Here is a 24,404-nt window from a genome sequence, read left to right as displayed (position 1 = left end):
ACTTTTGTCTCAAGACACTTTTCACAACAAAAAATGACTTATTAACACGTTCATTTTATTAAAGCGAAATGAAAGGGTTTGCATCAATACCGCTCAATAGGATTTTTTTATATATACGTCCCAATAACATAAATCAAATTTTTCATCGATTATTAAAAACGTTTTTTTTTGTTGCATAATGGGAAAATGTTCATGAGCTTGCCTGTGTTAGCCGTAGCATCGTCCTGTACTAGAGATAGTGCCATCATGTGTTGGCGTAGATCTGTCTCAGTTTCCAGTTTTAGCAACACCTCCTCATCTTGGCCTGTGGCGCCTCCTTGTGGTGTCAGAATCACTTTATCTTCAATTACAAATGAATCTCCAGATTTCTGGACTATAAAATGGGCTGTTGGCTAAATATTGTGTGCGTTATGTTAGTCAGCATCAGAAAATCTCTAAAAATATGTTCAAATTAAGTCCAGGCTGTGGATGACTGCACTGCAGCAAGACCGCATTTTATACTGCACTTCTCGACCTCCGACACTAGATGGTGGCGTTCTCACGTAGAATCTACTAGATCAGAACACAAGATGGATCGTACCAATTTCCGTTTTGTCTGTTATGATGATGGGAGCAGTAATACTAATGCCTTAACTTATAAAATCAGCACTAGAAAGGTAGCCAACTGTATGCGGGTCTTTATAACTTCATTCAATTGTAGTTCTAAGCATAGGCCTAATATTTTTCATTCCAAACGTTTCCATCAAACATGACAAGTTCTATTGAATGAAATCATAATTGATGCATTTTATACTACGTTGGGCCTTCACGTATTATCTCTTCGTCGTACGCCTGTTCAGCGTTTTCGAGCGTGGGCCTTTGGTTCCCTATAGTATTTACATAAACTTGGCTCTTTCAGCCAATCACGCGTGAGAACGCCCGACATCTCTCCTATGCAGGAAAACATTTACTCCAACGCAAGATTAGAATACTGCTGCAATACATAGAACGGCAGAGGACACCGAGCACAGCACTTTGGCAACCACAATTCCGTTATTATTTTAATTGTCTATTTTCTCCATCTCGTGTCAAGCCATATCTCTTAGAAGAGAACAACAAAGATTTAAAGATGTCCGTGGCCGGGCTGAAGAAGCAGTTCCACAAAGCAAGTCAGGTAGGGAGACGTTAGTTATAATCATTAATATATTAAGACGATATATTTAGGCTACATATATATTCATGTTTAAATCGCATTGTATTCAAACATATTATGTGCTTCAAATATTCATCTCGTGGACCAAACCACTTTCGACTAACACGAACAACCTGCTCCCCTGTTCACCATCCAACAACCGTTATTGTTTTGTCTTGCCCCCGATATCTCCAGCCGTGGGTAGGAATGTAGCGATGTTATGATGCTGTAAAAATGAAACTTGGCGTTTGAGGCAGATGAGAAACACATTAGTGCTACATAGCTTGGGTACCCTCCAAATTTTTTCTAATAATATTATGGAATTAGAGTAGGCGACTCCAGATAGCTTTTGTAATGTTCGTGTGTGTGGACTAAGTGAGCTCGTACTAAAACAACGGGTTGTTGAAAGTGGTTGGGACTGTAGTCTAAAGTTAACTGAACTTAAGTCCTTTCAATAGTCTCCTAATCAACTCAAGCCCTATCATTGTAACGCTTGTGTGTTTGTGTCAGGAACTTGTTAACTTGTTACTTGTAAGTTGTTACCAAATCTGTTACTTGAGAATGTGTGACACATGGCTTTGCATCCTTAGACCACATACCTACAGTGATGTGTGTAAATACAAGACAAAGCTTGTTCTCATATCCTTGTTCTGAATTCAGTGACCAATTTCAAATGTGTGTCAGTTCCGATGTGTGTAATGCAATCATTAACAGAAGACATCACAACATTGCGTCATTCATCTCCTGTAGGTTGGATGAATCATGAAGAGTTCACACTCTCATCACAATGTGGACCTTGTGTATTTCAGGGCTGCACTGTTTGGTTGAATATGTCTGTTCATATCTGATTATACAACTGAGTAAAAGTTAAATGCCATCGTCTGCTATCAACAACATTTCCTGTGTTCTGTACGTGAGGCCCACTTATCTAAGCAATAATTCATAGTTTTGTGAATTGATGCGGCCGAATGCGCCAACACAGAATACACTAAGGAGCAACAACATTTTCAAAAGTGAAAGACTTTGATTTATCCTCCAGGTCCCATATTGTCTCATTCTGTTACTGTTAAAGGACTGTTTCAGTGATTCTGAATGGCATTGTCAGTTTGGATATGTCTGCTTGGTTTTGTCTGCCCTCTGGATCCTTTTCCACCCTGTGGAGTTTCATTTCTGTTTGGTATGGGCCTTCTCTCGCTCTCCCCCAAAATATTTTCTCTGGTTTCTGTCGGGATACAACCACGGCTATAAAATGAATTCCTGTTATTCAGTACAAACTGAACCATTTTCCATTGTTATTGACCTATGGGCAGGAGAATGGAATACCGCCTCTGCAAGACAAACAAATAGGCATGGGGCTTGTGCGTCTGCACACGCACGCGTGTGTGATTGTGTGTGTGTGTGTGTGTGTGTAATGTGTCTAGGGATTTGCTTGTGACTAGCATGTGTGTTTCGTTCACACCCAGCAGAGTCAAACTTATCAGCTGTTTGACTCTGTTGTTTAGTGCAGCGATTCCCAAACTGTGGGCCCGCCGCTAGGGTGATACAGGTGGGCTGCCAAACCAACAAAAACTTATGAACAATGAAAAGTATGAAAAATTATTCTAAAAATGTGTGTACTTATTTAAAAATGACATTTTGCCTTTAATTCATCATGACCAAAACGCCAATAGTTACGCTTGGCACGTTGACGAAAGACCATTTCCGCCTTAACTTGCATTCGTCCACTTCAATCCACTATGCACGCATTACTTTAGCATATTGCACAAGCCAGGTCCACATTTGGCCATGTCAACAACTTCCGGTAGCGAGCAGTTATGTTAGTTCTCAAACACAAATGTCGTTTTGTACGAGGAGTTTGGGTTGTCTACATCAACGATGTACATGGGAGTCTATGTTTCTGCCCATCAAGCAAGAGGGAAAAGGGGCTCGAGCTACATCGACAATTACTAAGATAAGGTTTATCTAACTCACACAGTAAAATCAGCTAGCTAGGCTAGCTCTAGCTATCTAGGATTTGAGCAGTAATGTTAGCTAGGCTAGCTAGCTAACTATTTTTAGCCACATTATAATGTACTCAATTATTTGTAGTCGTTAATGTTAACTCACATAAATAATTGGTCTGTCATATTTGTTCCCTTTGGATAATGTAATGTAACATGCCTATCAGTTTCTAACAAAAATCTGGAAGATCTCCAACCTGTTACCGGTTGATGAAAAAAATTGAGAAGCTGCACAATCAAAAAAAAGCTAAGAGTTAACATAACTTGTTCTGGTTATTAAAAGTCACGTTTCAAACTTCAACGAAAGTTCTAGACCTGGCCTGGCCGTGGTAGTTCCAGGTTACCTCTCTTTACAATGTGTGCTTACTGTGGCCCTGATGGACACTGTCGCTCAAAAACATTTAGCCTGTGAAAGCGAACTATTTGGCTCCCGTGGTGTTGTTAAACGTGTGATTAGCGCAAAGTAAGTGAATGGATGTGTTGGGCGGCCGCAAAAATATTTCAGCTATGCAAGTGGGCCACAAAGTGGAAGAGGTCGAGTATGGCTGGGTTAGTGTACTCTGACCTATTCTCAAACTCAACGAGCCAACAGTTGTGTTTGCAGTCTGAAGTCCACAAACCTTCCCGTGCTAGGCTGGGCTATTGCGTGAGCGGATTTACGTAGAGCAATATTCCCCTCATAGACCAGTGCCAGGCAGCAGTTGAAATCATTCACACTCAGCCTCTCCTGTCTTGATCTAGTTACTCTTGTTTGTCACATGGGTGAGCACAGTGCCGGCAGCCTCCTATCCAACCCCCTTTCCTCTCGCTCCACTGTCTGTGTGTAGAGATCCTCCATAAGTCGATAGGACCCCTTTTGTTTGGGGGGCATTAAAAAAATTGGAAACATTAGTCAGTAGGGCTTGATTTCATTTTCTGGAGTGAATATCAGGAAGGCTAATCTTAAATGATTGTTTGAAAGGTTGAAATTCCAGATATAGTCCTTTATGTCTTATATGTTGGGAGTCAGGTGGCTGAGCGGTGAGGGAATCGGGCTAGTAATCCGAAGGTTGCCAGTTCGATTCCCGGTCATGCCAACTGACGTTGTGTCCTTGGGCAAGGCACTTCACCCTGCTTGCCTTGGGGGAATATCCCTGTACTTACTGTAAGTCGCTCTGGAGAAGAGCGTCTGCTAAATGTAAAATGTTTATGTTTTACCATTATAAAGTGCAACAGAGACAGATAAGTCTCTTAGGGGACCCCCCCCCTCCCCCCCCAAGAGTCACGTGGCATTTTGAACCTTGGGTCGCGGTGGGACCTGTTGGTCACATGTTCTATATGCAGCAAATCAGTTATGACTGGATGTCAGTGGGACTAGTTATCCGTGTATCCAGCATGCTCTCGAAAACGAACAACCGTGGAGCCTTTATGACAGGATGACATCAACACTGCTTGCTGCTAACGCCTACACAAAGAGAACTCATTAGTTATTAATGACAGCCCAGATCTCCAAAGGCTGGCAGGCTCGCGTGGCCAAGTTTCAACTCATCAACATTTCAGCGGTTTATCATCTGCCTGATGGAGAGGCCTGTGGTGACGTCGAGGAGCTGCTGTCAGCAGAGTTACACTGTCATCTCCTGTCATAAGGAAGGCGCTGGCCTGGTCACACACAGGACTGACGCCCGAGTAATTATATCATGGCTCTGGGCCAAGCCTGCAAGGTGCCAGCTAATGACATTAATGGACAGCTGTGTCCCCCTGCTAGGCCAAACCAATGAGGTGAAGAACGTAATTACTTTGAAAAGGTGGAATTGGAACGTAGTTAATGGGTTTGAGACCCATGAATGTCAGGTTGGTTTACACAGAGAGGAAATGGTGTTCTAGTCCAGTTAGCCCGTCATGGTTGGTTTACACAGAGAGGACGTGTGTCTGTGTTGTTATTAGTGTGCTGTAGAAGAGATAGATTGCTGTTAGTCAGACACTGACCCCAGGAGAGCATAACACTTTACTGTGTGTTTGTGTTTCAGCAGTAGTTATGACTGGTGTGTCCTTTTTCTCTACCTGAATCAACAGTAGTTATTCACTGAAAAAACTGTAGGTTACATCTGAGTGCGATAATCTTGTTTTTAGATTTTTTAATCTATGAGTTGGACTTGTTTACAGTATAAATGGCTTATCAAGTGACTTAAGTAAACAACATTATTTCAAGAAATGTTATCAAAGAAAATTGTCTTACAGCACCGACAGCCAAATTTCAGAGTACAGTGTGCACATAAGCCAACTCTGCTCTGGATAAGAGCGTCTGCTAAATGACTAAATGTAAAATGTAAATAAGCAAGCACCAAACTCATGATTTTGCAAGTGCATTTGTTAGGGTATTTCTGGAGTGTGTTTGCTGTGCAGAGACGCTGGTGCAGCCCTGTGTGTGGGCCTGCTTACTGTACACTCCAGTGTTTCCCCTACCGTTATATTAGGGGGGCGCCCCGCCCCCCCAACGGCACCCCCTGCCCCCCCTGGAAGGTCAAGTAAAGTTTGTATTTTTTATATGGCGCCCAATCACAAAATAAGTCATTTAAGGTTACCTTTCCTATAAAACAGGTCTATAGCTTTCTCTTTTATTAAACAAACTAAATGGCCTTATGTTATTTATCTTATTTACACGACGGCACGTCATTTCTGTCTCTACATGGTCGTCGCCCCCCCCTACCGCCGGGTTAAGGCTCCCCCCCCCCCTTCCCCGCCACCCTACCCCCCCCCCCCCCCCAAAACTGTAGACCTAGGGGAAACACAACCTACTGCACTCAGTAGGTTGTGTCTCTGGAAAGATGGTCCTGTTGGGGGATTTAGTCCAGCGACGAGCACCAGCTACATCGCAGGGTGGAGTAACCGCTCTTGTTGTTGTTTCATATTGAGCCTCTGACAAAGGGGAAAGGACATGGGTTTCATATCCTGTGTTCATTGGCTGAGGTTAGCTCATCTGTTTGCCAGCAGTCTCCCATCGTGTGACTGGGTTCAATGTTGCAAACAAACACTTTTGTTCCTTTCCGTGTTCGACTATATATCATATACCACCATGACACACTTCTCAGTCAAATAATCTGCGTGACGTGTCACCAAACCATGGAAAGTTAACCATGTTTCTGTTATTCTCTTAATTCCTCCTACTGTACAAGCTGTTGTTGCCTGTGAGCACAGAGCCAGCGTTATCCAGCTGCTCAGTGTGAGTGCTGAGACAAAGCTGCTCTGTGTGGCCCCAGTGAGGGACTTGCCTCAGAGGATCCACGTGGGAGCCTAGCTTCAGGCTGACTGGACTAAATCAATGCAGAACACCTACCTCCAACCAGGAATCGTTACTCATAGGAATCACTACACACACACACGCACACACACACACACACACATACACGATCTGGCTAATATCTTATTTGTTAGAGGCCATAGGAATGGAATTCAGTCCAGCCTTGGCGTGTTGGAGCTCTTGTGTAATCAAAGTGTCCAAGGAGATCGCTCTACAAACAATGCTGCTATCGCTTTCTAGTCTCCAACCCTCTCAATGTCTGTCTCCAACACTCACCATCACTTTTTTCAGGGAGAGAAAAAACCACAGGAAAATTACACACCTCTCTTATCAAACTCACTCACACTTAGAGTTACATACCCACACATATACACACACACTCAGAGACACACACTTACACACACACAAGCTGTGTGTATTGCCCAATGACTCAGATCTTAGGGGAAATCCTCAGTGGGTTTTATGTGAACCGGGGTGGATTTACCTGAACTTCCAGATAACTTTAGTTGTCTCTTGTTATTCTGTGTGTCTGCCCGCCGTCTTGCTGGGTTGAGAGGGAGAGAGGAGGAAAGTCCAGACCCTCCTATCAACCTGTTCCCCTCCAGACCCTCCTATCAACCTGTTCCCCTCCAGACCCTCCTATCAACCTGTTCCCTCCACTCCACGGGCCCTGCTTTGTCCCCGGCCTCCAGGAAACAGCAGGGGAACTAGAACACTGTGTCCTGTAGTCACCCTGAAAACATCACAGGCCTCCAGCAGGGGATTGTTACTGTCATGGCCGGAACAGTGGAGAAACTTGCCCCTGGCTTCAGTACTATCATCAGTCATGGGTTGGCCTGTGAACCCCAGGAGTTTTCACTTGCCGTTGACCCTGTTGTTGTGTGGTGTTGCCGCCTGGCTTGGCCTGGATGGAGATGAGGCCCTCTCTTCATTGCTCTGGATAATGATGGTCCTTCTCATGTGTAGATTAGACGTCAGGCTGGATTAATAGCATCTCTCTCCTCTATAATCTGGACCAGTGATTTACGGTCCAGCTGTCACCTGCTGAAGCCTGTCATTGTCCCCAAACTGCTCAAATGCTCTCTCGCAGTCAAGTCATTGACTGTGAGAGTGTAATAACTACTAAATCTCTCTCTGTTCTTCTCTCTCTCTCTCTCTCTCTCTCTCTCTCTCTCTCTCTCTCTCTCTCTCTCTCTCTCTCTCTCTCTCTCTCTCTCTCTCTCTCTCTGTCTCTCTGTCTCTCTGTCTCTCTGTCTGTCTCTCTCTGTCTCTTCCTCTTTGACAATTACTACTCACTGATTCCCTCTCTGTGCTGTCCTAGAAAGGGTTTGTCTGCCACGTTGGGCTCCTATCTATATTTACCCTGTGACCCAGTTGGACTCTCCAGTGCTCACTGCCTGACTTGTAGTAGGGGAAGAGGATCTGGAATGGGCCTGGGGGGTCTGGAATGGGCCTGGGGGGTCTGGAATGGGCCTGGGGAGTCTGGAACGGGCCTGGGGGGTCTGAGATTCTGACACAGTTCTGCTGGAGGGTTACACCTTGCAGGTCCAGACAGCGTGGACCAGATTACTGCAGCCTGGTGTCGTGACTCACACAGCCTCCCTGCGTCTGCTGGGCCTGGGCATTGTTAAGCCGATCCTCGTCCTCACAGCTTACATCTTGACAAGGCCCTTGCTGTCTGTCATAGGCTGCCCTGGACGCTGTAGTGTGTGGGTGAGGGAATAACCTTCCTCGTGGTGAAGCGACAGGTAGCAGGCCTTGAGCGTCTTCCTCCTCTAATCAAATCATCAGAGGAATGCTCATCCAATCAGCGATGGTTGATGAGTGGCTGGTACAGTCTGCTAATTGGGGAGAGAGAGAGAGAGAGAGAGAGAGAGAGAGAGAGAGAGAGAGAGAGAGAGAGAGAGAGAGAGAGAGAGAGAGAGAGAGAGAGAGAGAGAGAGAGAGAGAGAGAGAGAGAGAGAGAGAGAGAGAGAGAGAGAGAGAGAGAGAGAGAGAGAGAGAGAGAGAGAGAGAGAGAGAGAGAGAGAGAGAGAGAGAGAGAGAGAGAGAGAGAGAGAGAGAGAATTATTGATCCAGATGACACTGGAACACCCTGATGTACATTCCAGTTCCCAATAGTTAAGCATTTATTTGACCTTGTTTGGCCTGGTAAGATAAGCTATGTTTCAGACGAGACTCCAGTCTGTCCTTAGATGGCTGCAGTCTGTCTAAACAATCCACAAAATCACTCATTCCCCGACCTGACAAACCCGACTCGGACCCTGCCTGTATATGGTCCTGTAGGTATCCTAGGTTGTGTGTGGTGTTGGGTGTTTATAGCTGAGAAAGAATCTGTGGCCCCCCGCCCCCTCCACGCCCCCCTGCTCATCTCTGCTCCTTCCTGTCCTCCTCCCCTCCACGCCCCCCTGCTCATCTCTGCTCCTTCCTGTCCTCCTCCCCTCCACGCCCCCCTGCTCATCTCTGCTCCTTCCTGTCCTCCTCCCCTCCACGCCCCCCTGCTCATCTCTGCTCCTTCCTGTCCTCCTCCCCTCCACGCCCCCCTGCTCATCTCTGCTCCTTCCTGTCCTCCTCCCCTCCACACCCCCCTGCTCATCTCTGCTCCTTCCTGTCCTCCTCCCCTCCACGCCCCCCTGCTCATCTCTGCTCCTTCCTGTCCTCCTCCCCTCCACGCCCCCCTGCTCATCTCTGCTCCTTCCTGTCCTCCTCCCCTCCACGCCCCCCTGCTCGTCTCTGCTCCTTCCTGTCGTCCTCCCCTCCACACCCCCCTGCTCATCTCTGCTCCTTTCTGTCCTCCTCCCCTCCACGCCCCCCTGCTCATCTCTGCTCCTTTCTGTCCTCCTCCCCTCCACACCCCCCTGCTCATCTCTGCTCCTTCCTGTCCTCCTCCCCTCCACACCCCCCTGCTCGTCTCTGCTCCTTCCTGTCCTCCTCCCCTCCACGCCCCCCTGCTCATCTCTGCTCCTTCCTGTCCTCCTCCCCTGCTCTCCTGCGTCACTCTGACCTGGATGCTGTTGATGTTCCGCAGGCATCGACCCTCACCATGATCCATCACCGCTGGAACCCTCATGGGCTGTGTGTGTGTGTGTGTGTGTGTCTCTGTGTGTGTCTGTGTGTGTGTGTCTCTGTGTGTGTGTGTCTGTGTGTGTGTGTTCTGAGCCTGCTCAAGTGACGTCTAGGCCAAATGGAAACAGGGATCGGCTGTTTGTTTACCTTCTTCACAAGGAGTCTTCTCACCATCTTATCTCAGACGTTACCAGCCAGTATCCTCCTACTGTGACACTGATCACACCAGAGTAACTCGACCTACTGTGACCCTGATCACACCAGGCTAACTCCACTAGAGCTGGCCAGTTGCATCACCAGTTCTGCTTTGAGTAACGTAACCAGACGGTGGACTCTGCTGACCCCTGGCCTCGGAGCAAGCACAGACGTTGTTTCCTGGAATTCAGGCTTGCTCAGCTTGTGGTCAGCTTGTGGTCAGCGTGTCGCTGTGTTGGGTTTAGCCCCACAGAAGAGCAGTTAGACTGAACAGCATCACAGCGAACCCAGATGAGGCGAGGATAAGAGGCCTCCTGGTCCCTCTCCCGGCCTGCTGTCTCCTGCTGACCATGACGAGCCAGGAGGAAGCAGCCTGGGCTCCAGGACATGTTAACATGGCTATATGTTAGGGGAGTGAGGTGGCTGAGCGGTTAGGGAATCGGGCTATTAATCAGAAGGTTGCTGGTTCGATTCCCGGCCGTGCAAAATGACGTTGTGTCCTCGGGCAAGACACTTCACCCTACTTGCCTCGGGGGGAATGTCCCTGTACTTACTGTAAGTCGCTCTGGATAAGACCATCTGCTAATATGACTACATGTAAATGTATATTTACCCTGCTGGTAACAGCGGTGTACTGCGCCCTCCCTCTCATCAGGTGGATGTTTAGGTGAAACACCTCTACTTTTAGGAAATTAGCACTTAACCCTCGTGCTGCCTTCGGGTCACATGACCCAAAGGTTCATAACGAACCATTGTTGTGTTTACCCAATTTTACCCAATACAAAAACAAATAAAAATAATTTTCTTTTAACCATTCCAATGTGGGGGGTCTGAGACAGCCCGACAGTTAAAAGAAAATGCTTCACTTTGTTTTTGTATGAGGTAAATTTGTCGCAATACGACGGTGGGTCACAATGACTGATGGGTCAGAATGACCCGAAGATAACACAAGGGTTAAAGTGCTGCTGGGTGAAAGGTGCCATTGTGAGTCAGACACCACAGTAGTGTCTTCCTACTTCTCACTGAACTGAGACAGACAGACTTGGCCGGTCTGCTGCATGGTGTTATAACTGCCTCTCTACTGTACTCCATTAATAGACCAGAAACAAGGCCAAACTGAGTGTGCTGCTGTTGGTTCATTTCCTTACCATTGTGATCTCAGCTTCCTACTGTTGTGACTGATCTATCTGTTGCAGAAAAGGGTCAGTACAATGTCATCATGTGCTCCGATAACTCAGTTTGTGAATGCATGTAAACTGTTATCAGTCATGTATAATCCTGTACTGTAGATTGGTTTGAGGCTGGCGCCTGTTGATGAAGACGAGGCTTTTCTGTGTATGGTCTGGTACATAGAGCAGCTCAGGCCTGTTTTAGGACCCCAGGAAATCTGTGAGATGAAACAAAATTATATTTGTTATCATTAAATCCGAGTGATGTTATATGAACAAAAAATACAACAATTGCAATTTGACTGTAATTTTTTTGGAAGACTTTTAGTTTCAACATGAGTGCTGTGGTTCATTCATCGTCAATGGGTGGGGGCGGGGGGGGGGGGGGCAGATTGGGTAGTGTCAACCTCCACTGCTTCTCTGGAATTAATGACACATTGCCTAAGTGTGCAGCAGAGCCGCATGTTAGTACATCTCCTTCCTACAGTGGTGCTACTGTAGCCTACAGTACAGACCTACAGTACAGACCTACAGTACAACCTAACCTGACTGCTCTACAGCTCTCAGGACTGCGTTGGCTGGACAGACAGCCAAGTTCTTCAGAATTAGCCTACTATGCAGAATTCTAGTCTTCTTATGGCTGTCAGAGAATGCTCTTTGCTTTGTTATTAATCTCTGCCTTTTGACTCAATTCTTGTGGACAAATGTGATGTCACTGTCTGAAACAACAGCATAGTTTCATTTCTAGGTTTACCATAATGTCAGACGTCTGTCACTCTTCCTGTGTGCTGGTAGGCTAGTTTGACTTGAACGACCACTTCAGCGATGTCACTTCCTTCCTGAATGAGTCTCTAAAGGCCAAACTCCACACTTCTGTTGCATTCTTCCTGTTTCAGCAGGGACACGGTGACACAAACTGTCCAGATTTCAATACCTGCTGCCACTCTCTCTCTCTCCACTCACAGCAGCTTGTTAGTGAGCGTGGATTGCGTAGTCGTATCTAAATATGTATCTGTCATTGCCACAGCAGCAGAGCACTTATACAAGGAAAGCATATTAATATAACCACTCTTGTTCTCTTCTATATGTCAACCTCTCTCTCTCTCTCTCTCTCTCTCTCTCTCTCTCTCTCTCTCTCTCTCTCTCTCTCTCTCTCTCTCTCTCTCTCTCTCTCACTCCTTTTTTCTCTCATCTCATTCTCTCTGCCTCTCGCTCCTCATTCTCTCTCTCTCTCTCTCTCTCTCTCTCTCTCTCTCTCTCTCTCTCTCTCTCTCTCTCTCTCTCTCTCTCTCTCTTTCATTCTTTCATTCTCTCTCTCTCTCTTTCATTCTCTCTCTCTCTCTTTCATTCTCTCTCTCTCTTCTGCAGCTGTTGAGTGAGAAGATAAGTGGAGCTGAAGGAACAAAGCTGGATGAGGAGTTTATGGAGATGGAGAGGGTAATGATGTTGCACAACCCTAACCCTGCACAGCACAACCCTACACAGCACAACCCTAACCCTGCATAGCACAACCCTAACCCTACACAGCACAACCCTAACCCTGCACAGCACAACCCTGCACAGCACAACCCTAACCCTACACAGCACAACCCTAACCCTACACAGCACAACCCTAACCCTGCACAGCACAACCCTAACCCTACACAGCACAACCCTAACCCTACACAGCACAACCCTAACCCTACACAGCACAACCCTAACCCTGCACAGCACAACCCTAACCCTACACAGCACAACCCTAACCCTACACAGATCCCAACATGGTGCTGGACCACACAGCCTGTGAATCAGAGACTAGGCTGGAAGAAAGTTTTTCTGGATTTTAATGTTCATATTTTTCCCTTGTTTAGAAAATTGAGGTCACCAACAAATCAGTGTTCGACCTCTTATCAAAAACAACAGAATACCTCCAGCCCAACCCAGGTAACATGTCACCCCCAGCACCTCCCACTCCCCAGGCATCAGTGCCCCACCATGCTCAGGTGTGCAGGCAAGGGGTGCTCAGTCTCTGTGTTGTGCAGCCTACAGAGCCAAGCTGGGCATGCTGAACACGGTGTCTAAGATCCGAGGGCAGGTGAAGACCACGGGCTACCCTCAGACAGAGGGCCTGCTGGGGGACTGCATGTACCGCTACGGCCGTGAGCTGGGAGACGACTCTGCCTTTGGTACGTAGGACACGCACACACACTCACTCTGACACACACACACGTACTCTCACACACACACACCCTGACACCCTCTATGTACACAATGAAGCTTGAGTCGCCATTGGCTATTAGTATTAGCCAATGGCGACTCAAAGCTTCATTGTAGTACGTTTTGTTATTTTACTCGCCAGACTTTTTACATGAAATGCATGAACAATGCAAGTACATTATCTTTCTGAATTTATTTTTTATCTCTTGCCACTTGACTTCAGCCACCTCTAGTGCTGACAATGGTTCATAGGCCTACTGCGGAAGCTCTGGGCCTTCTGTTGAAATAAGGATCAGGTCTGAAAGGCGTGAGGAAATGAGACTGCTGCGGACATCTGATTGTATTTTCTTTTGGGCACTGCAGGCTCTTTCGCAGTTGGCAGAGCTGATTAGCAGAGCAAGAATAATCTGAACAAGGAACAGTAATCTTAAATTGTCTTGATTACAAAAAAAAGTAGGCCTATTAAGCGTTTTCTGCTCAGACTGGAATTGTAGCTTGTTTGCATCCATCTCTTTGTGCGTGACGAGTGCCGTAAAATCAAGTCGATCTTTTTGTGAGACAAAGCGACAGAGGCAGTGTAGCGTTTTACCTTATAGCGACGAGCGTCAAACACACACAGACACACACACAGATACACACACAGACACACACACAGATACACACACTGGTGGTGGTTATCTCCCCTCACAGGGAAGTGTCTCTGCTCTATGAACACTGAGGGGCAACACTAAAGAAAGCTTTTTATGTTGTTCTTCCTCTCCCCTGGTGGTGAACCCTCTGTGTTCTCTGACACCGAGGGACTCAACTCTGACCCCTGGTGGAGAGAGTAACCTCCTGATCCCCAGCACTGTCCCCTGGCTCTGCCGTGATGAAGACAGGGTCTGGGCATTCTCTCTAGGTTAAGACAGGATTTGTATATTTCTTCATCTAGGGTGCGCGCTGACAGACATGGGGGAAGCCATGAGGCAGCTGGCCGACGTCAAAGACTCTCTGGACATCGGCGTCAAACAAAACTTTATCGATCCTCTTCAGACACTACAGGACAAAGACCTGAAGGAGATCACGGTCAGTGCCATACAAATGCAAGACGAGTGTTCCATACTGAATGTGCGGTCGATGCCAACTCCTCCCTGTGCCCTCACAGCACCACCTCAAGAAGCTGGAGGGCCGGAGGTTAGACTTCGACTACAAGAAGAAGCGTCAGGGCAAGGTCCCAGACGAGGAGATCAAGCAGGCGCTGGAGAAGTTCGACGAGAGCAAGGACTTGGCGGAGAGGAGCATGTTCAACTTCCTGGAGAGTGACGTGAGTGGAGCTGCTCGTGAACACCTTTGGCCTACTCAGGCCCAGCCGTCGCAGGCCGGGAGGATATTATCGTCATTACGAGACTGTTATGGAACTTTATGACTTTGGATTGACGTTATCTTTGTTTGCGCTCTGTTTTTATTTGTTTGTGGGTGTGTGTTCTGTGGGTGTTTGCGTGTGTGCGTTTGTTCTGTGGGTGTGTTGTGTATGTTTTGTGTGTGTGTGTATTCCGTGTGTGTGTGGGTGTGTTCCGTGTTTGTTTGCGGGCGTGTTCATGTGCCCGCCCGCAGGTGGAGCAGGTGAGCCAGCTGGCAGCGCTGGTAGAGTCAGCGCTGGAATACCACCGGCAGTCTGCAGAGATCCTGGAAGCGCTCAGGTCCGCACTGCAGAGCAGGTACGACGGCTCACACCCCTGTGTGCGGAGTGGGGATGGCTATAGCTCAGTGGTATAACATTTGATTTAATATCAAGAAGTTCAACGGTTCAAATCCCCCTGTACTGTATGTCGCTTTGGATAAAAGCATCAGGTAAATGAGTATGTTCACAAAAGAATTGTCCTAAAAATTATTATTGAATTTGTTTTCAATAATATGTCGAAGATGATGATTATTATTATTATTATTGTTATTATTATCATGAAGCAGGTTAGGACAGGTCTGTGTCTGTGTAGGCCTACATGTCTACGTACAGGAGACTCCTAAGTGATGGATGTCAAACAGAACCAGCCCGTTGTTCACAGTGTGTAGCCGGGATCAGCACTGACTAGACGCTGAAACAGCTAGTCATGTCCCATCATCCTCCCCTGCTGCTCTTGTCCTTACAGGATAGCCATGACCAGGAATGACCAGGAATCAACCCAAGAGAGAGTTCAAACCCAAGTCCATCATGAGCACCCTTGAGGCCATTGAGAAGACCCAGACGAACGGACTGTCATACCACTCGTCCTTCAAATCATCAGGTACCCAGTCATCACAGTTCTCCCTCTCAAGACCTCTTCTGCTCGATAGTTCTCGCCCGTGTTACCTGTCACCCGTGTTACCTGTCACCCGTGTTAGCTGTCACCTGTGTTAGCTGTCACCCGTGTTAGCTGTCACCCGTGTTAGCTGTCACCCGTGTTAGCTGTCACCCGTGTTAGCTGTCACCCGTGTTAGCTGTCACCCGTGTAAGCTGTCACCCGTGTTAGCTGTCACCCGTGTTAGCTGTCACCTGTGTTAGCTGTCACCCTTGTTAGCTGTCACCCGTGTTAGCTGTCACCCGTGTTAGCTGTCACCTGTGTTAGCTGTCACCCTTGTTAGCTGTCACCCGTGTTAGCTGTCACCCATGTTAGCTGTCACCTGTGTTAGCGAGTGCGCTGCATGCTGTCCGCTCCATATCATTTCATTTTCAGCCACGAATCATGTTTTACTGTCCCCTGCAGACGTCCAGATCAACCACACAGTAAATGGAAAAAGTAGGTATACCTTTTTATTGTGCACGACTCCATTATTATTTGAGCAGTTAGACCAAGCGTTGTCTGTACTACCCCCTGGTGGTGACCAGAGTGAACAACAGCCTCCGTTATCCATCGACATTCCATGGCATTCCAGCTACATTATTATTTCTGTTTGTTGATTTCCGTTTTGCTGGGTGTGTGTGTGCGCTGGTCTTGTCTGCATCTCCACCTCATTCAGCTGATGCCTTCAGTTCTGTATCTCTGTCCTGGCCAGAGACTCCTACCACCAATGGCCACGGTGAGAAACACACACACACAAACTTGACAGATAGCCTGCATAGTCACTTTAACTCAAACACTCAAGCACTCTGTCCTATCTTTCTTTACCCCCCTCCATCCCTTCTAATCCCTTCCTCCCTCTCTCCCTTTCTCCCTCTCTCCTCCCCCACCATCCTTCCTCCCTCTCTCCCTTTCTCCCTCTCTCCTCCCCCACCATCCTTCCTCCCTCTCTCCCTTCCTCCCTCTCCTCCCCCACCATCCTTCCTCCCTCTCTCCCTTCCTCCCTCACCATCCTCCCTCCCTCTCTCCCTTCCTCCCTCTCTCCTCCCCTACCATCCTTCCTTCCTCCCTCTCTCCTTCCTCCCTCTCTCCTCCCCCACCATCCTTCCTCCCTCCCCACTCTTCCTCCCTCTCTCCTCCCCCACCATCCTTCTTCCCTCCCCACTCTTCCTCCCTCTCTCCTCCCCCACCATCCTTCCTCCCTCTCTCCTCCCCCACCACCCTCCCTCCCTCTCTCCTCTCTCCCCACTCTTCCTCCCTCCCCACTCTTCCTCCCTCTCTCCTCCCCCACTCTTCCTCCCTCTCTCCTCCCCCACTCTTCCTCCCTCCCCACTCTTCCTCCCTCTCTCCTCCCCCACTCTTCCTCCCTCTCTCCTCCCCCACTCTTCCTCCCTCTCTCCTCCCCCACTCTTCCTCCCTCCCCACTCTTCCTCCCTCCCCACTCTTCCTCCCTCCCCACTCTTCCTCCCTCTCTCTCTTCCTCCCTCCAGAGTCCGAGGTGCTGGACCAGCCCTGCTGTCGGTGTCTGTACAACTTTGAGCCCGAGAACGAGGGCGAGCTTGGCTTCAAGGAGGGCGACACCATCATCCTCACCAACCAGATCGATGACAACTGGTATGAGGGCATGATCAACGGGGAGTCTGGCTTCTTCCCCATCAACTATGTGGAGGTTATCGTCCCCCTGCCCCAGTAAGGCCAGACCAGCCTCCAGCACCCAGCCTCCAGCGCCCAACCTCCAGCGCCCAACCTCCAGGTGTCTTCAGACCCTAGTTTTAACCTGACACGGAACTCTATATTTCAGCCTTCAGAACAGGCCAAAAGACCCTGTCCCATCTTTCAGCCCTCATCCTCATCCTCCAGACCAATGCCCTTCAGCCCCAAACATTCAGCCCAGGGACCCTGCCTAGAGGCATTGACTCATCAAGTATAATAGTTATACTTCACGCACAGCATTCCACATACTATACATGCCCCTGCTGCGGAATTTACCAGAGACGTCCAACAAAATCATCGTTATCATATATATAATTTTTTTGTATCTTCTATTTGAAAATCGGTATTCTTGGTTTGAGAAAGGAACAAACCAAAATCCCCAAAGAATGTTCTTTTCCAAACTTCAACTTATGATACTTTGAAGAAACAAAAAATGATAACAATGCTTGCAGTCTTAACCTGAGAAAGGTCATCACTTTCAGTTTTAAGAAATGATGTTTTAACGCCTTGAGGGAGACATTTCTGTGGATGCCCTATCGTCATACAGCCTGTGATGTGCAGTAGCCAGTCCTGTAAGTGTCCCCTGGGTTAGGACAGCCTGAGTCCTAGTTGGGTTCAGGCTGGTCTGTGTTGTACTATGTCTCTGCCTCTCTGTCTGGTGTGGCCTAATGCTGCCTGCCTGCCTGCCTGCTGTGCTTTCGACTGTTTCGTCAAACACGTTTCTAAACCCGAGGAACAGAGAAGCTCTCTGAACGTCCCTCTCTCTCTCTCTCTCTCTCTCTCTCTCTGTTTACATGGTCCAACTTATAGTGACTTTACCACTCGGTAAGGATCGTACCACCTGGTCTCGTCAGATGGGGGGGGGTGAATGCCTTACTCGACCGTGTTAAATTGCTTTCTCTATGTCGTCTGTATTGCACTGAAGCTTCAGAAGATCTATCGCACACCTACGGACATGCACACCTTACTTTTTCTTGTTTGCTCCTCATGCGTTGCACTTTCTATGAGATGAAATACTTCTACCATATCAGTCAAGTTTTTTAAGTTATATCTGGGATATTTGTAGTATACCATATAGCCTACCATATAGCCTATCTGGTATATACTGTATATGTTGACTGATCTGGACTAGTATATATACATTGTACTGTATGACTATGTGATGCTAGTCCACCGTTGTAGTTAATGGACAGCAGAGGTTTGTAGTTTGATGTTTAAATCTGGGAGGCTGGAGACGCAAGCCCCAGAGATCACATGTGTTTTCCAATACCCACATAACAACAGTATGAGGAGATATCGAGGCGAACCTCTGAAGGTTACCTCTGGTCTCCAGTTGACCCCTGACCTTATTTGAGAAGCACTTCAATGCTTTATCCAGCCAAAGTGTTTCTACGGCCTTAGAGGTGATTCTACTCAGAGTATTCTGTTAAAACCACTAGACTAAGAAAGTAAATGGATGGAAAATCCATTGTGATCAAACAACAATGCTATACAAAGCCATAAATATGTTTATTGTATCTAAGCACCTCCTTAGTGCCCAGAGATTCCCTCAACCCCAGACTCAGGATTGGGGTTTGTTACTGTACCAAATGTCACTCACACATTCTTAGTCAAAATGCGTTAAAGTTGCATTAAAACCATATACGTGCTCAGCTATACTACCTAAACCACTGGGTAAAGATACCCAAAAGAAAAATACACTGTTAACCTGCCAGTAAATGTGAAGCACTGTTTGCATGATAAGAGTTTTCTTAGTCTGGCTATTGATTTTTGGGAACATGGTAAGAATTATGGGTAAATTCCAGGTTATTTTAATCTAGTCCCAGTTGGGACACACCCTCAGTGACTAATCTGTAGATTGAGCTGCTCTGCTGTCGGTCTCTGATAACACTGAGTGGCCTCAGAAGTGTAGCCACTTCCTGTTGTCCCTAATGACATCATGTTTACCACAAGCCCCTTCGAGTAAACTGTTGGAGAGCACCATCACAGACTAAGATGATTGGCCATCTTCCAACACTACCGCTGGGCTCATCAGCCCTGCCATACTGTTCTACTCAACTAGACTCTCTATCTCCCTCTCTCCCCTTATCTCTTCTTCTCTCTCTCTGTCTGACTCCCTCTCCCCATTTTTCTTTCTCTCTCTCTTTCTCCCTCTTTTCTCTCCTCTCTCTTTCTCCTTTAGTGTTACCACATCAGTCAGTGGAAACCGACTGTTCTTTACACGTTTTTTATTTTTATTTTCTGTAGCATAATTTATACAAAATGTGTTTTATAGATGTTGTAAATGAATATATTAATACATATATTGTGTAAATAAAAGAAAAAGCAAACGAGTTATCTTGTCAGTGACTTTTGGCTTTTCTTGCTAGTGAATAGTATACAGCACCAGAAATATGTGAAAGACTTGTGATTAGGTATTTTCCAACTGTCAGAAACATTGTAACCCTAACTGTAAGAGGGTCAGAGACCTGGAGAGCTTCGTATGGCTTTCACCCAGATCTACATAATATTACATCTGCTCAGTAAACAGGTTTTGATACACACAGGTTTCTGATTCTTGTATTTGACCCTGATCTTGGCTGTTGTCTTATATATGGTGCCACAACATTTCCCTTAATAGAGTAATTACTTACATTACTGCTTTAAGGTTTTAAGACTCATTCAACGTTTAACACTTTTTATTTCTTTGCTCTTCTTTAAAATCCCAAAAGCTTGAAAAGCCCCACCATGGCAACAGCCAGACCCGTCATTTGAGTTCAGAACTTAACCAATGTTATGATCTAAACCTTCATATCCAGACTTCTGTGCTGTGGTGCTTGGCGTCCCTCCCCTCCCTTGTGCTCTTCAGGGTCTGCCTCCCTCCTCTCTGGGCGTCCTGGATCTTCAGGGGCTGCAGCCTGCTCTCCAAGCCCGCCTCCGCCTCCTTGAACAGGGCGCAGTTCCCTGCGCAGGTCCAGTCCGGCCTGTGACCCACCACCAGGTCCAGGGTGGGCAGGGAGGCGGTGCTGGTCACATCCCGGAAGCCCATGGAGGAGGTCAGGGAGGGGCTGTCGGGAGCGAAAGTCTCGTACCCCCCCCTCCTGCCTTGGCGCCCCCTCCAGGAGGACCCCTCCCTCAGCCGCACCACGCGACGGACCTTCTTCCATCCCAGGTGGTTGAGCTCCAGCAGGTTGAGCAGGATGCAGAAGATCCCCACGCAGAACATGAAGAGCAGGAAGATGCTCTTCTCCGTGGGCCTGGAGACGTAGCAGTCCACCGGCTGGGAGCAGGGCGGCGTGGAGCACAGGAAGTGGGACGGAACCCGGAACCCGAACAGCACCCACTGAGCCAGGACGAAGCCCACCTCCAGAACCGCGCGGAAACACACGTGGAACACGTAGTACTTGGACAGAACGCCTCCGGTCCCGCCCGGGCCGTCCCGGTCCCCCTCTCGGCGGGCGCGAGGCCGGGCCTGGGTCAGGGACACGGCCGTGTTGGGGCCTCCCTTCTGGAGGCTCTGGGTGGCGATGCCCTCCAGCACGTCAGCCAGGCTGTGGCCCAGGTGTCTGTGGGAGCGGATGGAGCAGCTGTCGGAATCGCAGCTCCTGTCAAAGGCCTCTCGTCCCACGTCGCGCTCCCCGTCTCCCGGGTTGGCTCCCTGGCCCTGGTCCCTCCTCTGGCCCTGGGGCACCTTGGAGAGGTTGTGCCAGGTGTAGATGATGAAGCAGAGGGAGGGCGTGGAGACGCTGATGATGTGGAAGACCCAGAAGCGAGGCTGGGAGATGGGCGCGAAGGCGTCGTAACACACCGTGGAGCATCCGGGCTGCAGGGTGTTGCACACAAACATCTCCTGCTCGTCCGCGTACACGTCCTCCGTCGCCACGGCGACCACCAGCAAGCGGAAGATGACCATGACGGTGAGCCAGAGCCGGCCGATCATGGTGGAGTGCTGGTGAACGGCGTCCAGCAGCCGCTTGAGCAGGGTCCACTCCGTCATGGTGGTGGTGCGGCCTGGGAGAGAGACCAGCCGCTGGAGAGAAACCAGGCCCCTGGAGAACAGCCCTGTGGGATGGATCCTCCCTTGGCTCCAGCTCTGATCAGATGCCCTCTCTGCTCCCGTCCTGCCTTCAGCCAGACCCCAGCTGCAGCCAGCCTGGCTCTCCGATCTCCTGGAGCACTCGGTCCAGTGGTTCTAAATGTTCTCTATCCAGTGTTCCTGTATGGAGTTCTCTATCCAGTGTTCCTGTGTGGAGTTCTCCAGTGTTCCTGTGTGGAGTTCTCTAGTGTTCCTGTGTGGAGTTCTCTATCCAGTGTTCCTGTGTGGAGTTCTCTATCCAGTGTTCCTCTATGGAGTTCTCTATCCAGTGTCTATCCAGAGTTCCGTCTGGGTGAAGTCTCCTCCAGCAGCTGTTCCAGACTCTCTGGACAGCGGTCTGATTGCTGGGGAGACACCTCATCCTAGCAGTCCTTCACAGATAAGGAGTGGTCCTGTATACACACACACACAGAGCCCAGCTAGATGGCCACTTGACATGAGTCACATGGTGTGCCCTCTCGGTCTCTTGTCTTCAGAGTTCCATTTTAGACCTCTTGTAAGGACAGTGGTGTCCTGGTCTGGAGAGCCCCTGATAGTGCTGGCTGATAGAGCATTCTTCTGCTGCTCAACAGGATGATGTCTCTCCTTTAATGGACACGCATTAAAAACCTTCCTCAAGATAATGACCGTAATGCATGCTCTCTATCGCACAAGCTGAAAAACACTTGGAAGTGCACTTCCTCTCTAACAACATGACGCCGATTACCTCACCTTCACCTGTCTCTGTCCTACTGGTAAACATTCCCTGGAACCAGGCTAGACACTCTCGGTATGGACGAGGCTGCTGGCTGAGAGGTGGTCATGCTGCCTCTTCATATCTGAGCTGTGTTTTATCCCCTGGCTCTTGTTTAGTCTGCTCTTCTCTGACAAGTTGACATTGCCTTTATCTGTGTTTTAAAAAAAGACCCTTGAAAGGTCTACGACCATCAAATGACAGTCTCGTCAAATGACATCAGATAACACAGTCACTCAGGCGTTTGCTTACTTCAAACAGCTGCGTCTGGCTCTGTCTGGCCCTGTATGTCTGTTTGTCTGTCTGGCCCTGTCTGTCTGTTTGTCTGTCTGGCTCTGTCTGTCTGGCTCTGTCTGTCCCTGTATGTCTGTTTGTCTGTCTGGCCCTGTCTGTCTGGCTCTGTCTGTGTCTGGCTCTGTCTGTCTGGCTGCCTGTCTGGCTGCCTGTCTCTGTCTGTCTGGCCCTGTCTGTCTGGCTGGCTGGCTGCCTGTCTGGCTCTGTCTGTCTGGCCCTGTCTGTCTGTCTTGCTCTGTCTGTCTGGCCTGTCTGTCACGTCTGCACTCAACGCACAACAACACAAACAAACAATCATAAATCCATATTCTACAAAACAAATACAACCCAACACCTTCTAACTTGAAACTATTCCTCCCAGTTTGTCTGAACATCACTCAATATCATTGAGTTGTATTGGCACTGTTGTGGCACGCATGTGTGTGTTTGAAGTGTGTGTCTGGGTCTCCAGACAGCCTCCAGCAGTGCCTGCGTCTGCTATCGATCCAGAGTCTCCTATCCGCTCCCCAGAGAGACCTCAGCTCGGAGAAATGAACTGAGTATTTGCATGTTTTAATGGTCATCACGAGCCGCTCTGAGGTGCTGGATCAATAGGGGAGCCCAGGAGAGTGTCGGTCTCTTGGTCTCCCAGAGGATTATAGTGGCCCTTCCTCCAAGATAATGGTACAACGCTCAAAGACCAATGAGAGAGAAAACAAGGCTGAGACAAACCCCCTCCTCACCCAGCCCTGCACACCGCCGCCCCCAGACCTGCCCTGCCCCAGCCCTGCACACCCCCGCCCCCAGACCTGCCCTGCCCCAGACCTGCACACCACCCCCAGCCCTGCCCTGCCCCAGACCTGCACACCACCCCCAGCCCTGCCCTGCCCCAGCCCTGCACACCACCCCCAGCCCTGCCCAAGCCCAACGCACAACCCCTGTATAATCGCCCCCCCCCCCCACCCCCCTATTGCCCCTGACGGCAGAGAGAAGAGGAAGTCCCCACTCCAGCATGGTGTGACGGAGTCTGTGTGTTTTCACACAGAAGCCTAATCCTGCATGTCTGGGTTCTGTGTGTTATGGTCCCACACTGTCAGGATTATTCACCCTCTATGTCTGCTCACGGAGGAACTCCCAATGATGTCCATTCCCTCTGGGATTAGTCTGGGGAAGTTTGTGAATGAATAGCAGACAGGATTAGGGAAAGAGGGAGGGAGAGAGAGATATAAAGAGAGGGAGTTGGGGGGTGGGAAAAACAGGGAGGGAGGGAGGAGAAGGGGATACGGGGAGAGAATTCTGTGTAGGGCTTGGCATTGCCAATCTAGGTCTTTTTTCGCTCTCTCTCATTTACATTTAGCAGACGCTCTTATCCAGAGCGACTTACAGTAAGTACAGGGACATTCTCCCCGAGGCAAATACGGTGAAGTGCCTTTCCCAAGGACACAACGTCATTCGGCATGGGAATCGAACCAACAACCCTCTGATTAATAGCCCGACTCCCTAACCGCTCAGCCATCTGATCCCCAGTCTGACCCCCAGACCTCTCATCTTGCCAGTATTTTTCTCCAGCTTTCATGTGAGCTTATAGACAGAGCATGAAGAGGGAACAGGACATACTGTACATATGAATGGAAAGGTTTCTTCTCTGGGCTGTGCTGGACGACTAATCTTCCCCACAGGCTCATCAGGAGAGATTCCCGGCTTGGTCTGGTTCTCCACTCAGGGTGGACCCCTGCTCTGCATTCAGCACAGCAGCTCAGTGGAGATTCCTTGCCGGTGTCACAAACATCTCATGCAGTCCTCCGTCAGACTACGGAGCAGCCTCCCCTCCTGAATTCTGTCGGATCTGGTCGACCTCAGTCCTCCCTCCTAGGGGTGTGTGTGTGGGGGGGGGGGGGGGGGGGGGAGGAGTCCCTCCGCTTTCTAAGGGTAGACTGCCAGGAAACGTGTGGTTGTTGCCATGTTGTTAACCCTTGTGTTATCTTCGGGTCGTTCTGACCCATCAGTCATTGTGACCCACCGTCGTATTGCGACAACTTTACCGCATACAAAAACAAAGTGAAGCATTTTCTTTTAACCGTTGGGCTGTCTCAGACCCCCCACATTGCGAAGGTTAAAAGAAAATTATTTTTATTTGTTTTTGTATTGGGTAAAATTGGGTAAACACAACGATGGTTCGTTATGAACCTTTGGGTCATGTGACCCGAAGGCAGCACGAGGGTTAAGCATCCCAGAAAGTAAT

The 24,404-nt window shown here is 48.6% G+C and overlaps 2 protein-coding genes across 2 annotated transcripts; one reads left to right on the top strand and one right to left on the bottom strand.

The window, feature by feature from the left end:
* Nucleotides 1–941: 941 nt before the first annotated feature.
* On the top strand, nt 942–19,182 carry sh3gl3a (SH3-domain GRB2-like 3a). The gene is made up of 11 exons (XM_062471136.1): nt 942–1,153; nt 12,247–12,315; nt 12,729–12,801; nt 12,900–13,043; nt 14,006–14,139; nt 14,219–14,377; nt 14,668–14,771; nt 15,226–15,335; nt 15,795–15,827; nt 16,048–16,107; nt 16,859–19,182. The coding sequence occupies exons 1-11, from the start codon at nt 1,109–1,111 to the stop codon at nt 17,059–17,061; spliced, it is 1,134 nt and encodes a 377-aa protein (XP_062327120.1). The 5' UTR covers nt 942–1,108; the 3' UTR covers nt 17,062–19,182.
* Nucleotides 19,183–19,571: 389 nt separating this feature from the next.
* gjd6 (gap junction protein delta 6) lies at nt 19,572–22,169 on the bottom strand. The gene has a single exon (XM_062471135.1). It carries the CDS (start codon nt 21,055–21,057, stop codon nt 19,870–19,872), a length of 1,188 nt encoding a protein of 395 aa, XP_062327119.1. The 5' UTR covers nt 21,058–22,169; the 3' UTR covers nt 19,572–19,869.
* Nucleotides 22,170–24,404: the final 2,235 nt, after the last annotated feature.

This window comes from Osmerus eperlanus, chromosome 10 (genome assembly GCF_963692335.1).
Source record: "Osmerus eperlanus chromosome 10, fOsmEpe2.1, whole genome shotgun sequence".
Classification (NCBI taxonomy): domain Eukaryota; kingdom Metazoa; phylum Chordata; class Actinopteri; order Osmeriformes; family Osmeridae; genus Osmerus; species Osmerus eperlanus.
The sequence above is the reverse complement of the archived record's forward strand: the minus strand, read 5'-3'. Positions and strand labels throughout refer to the sequence as shown.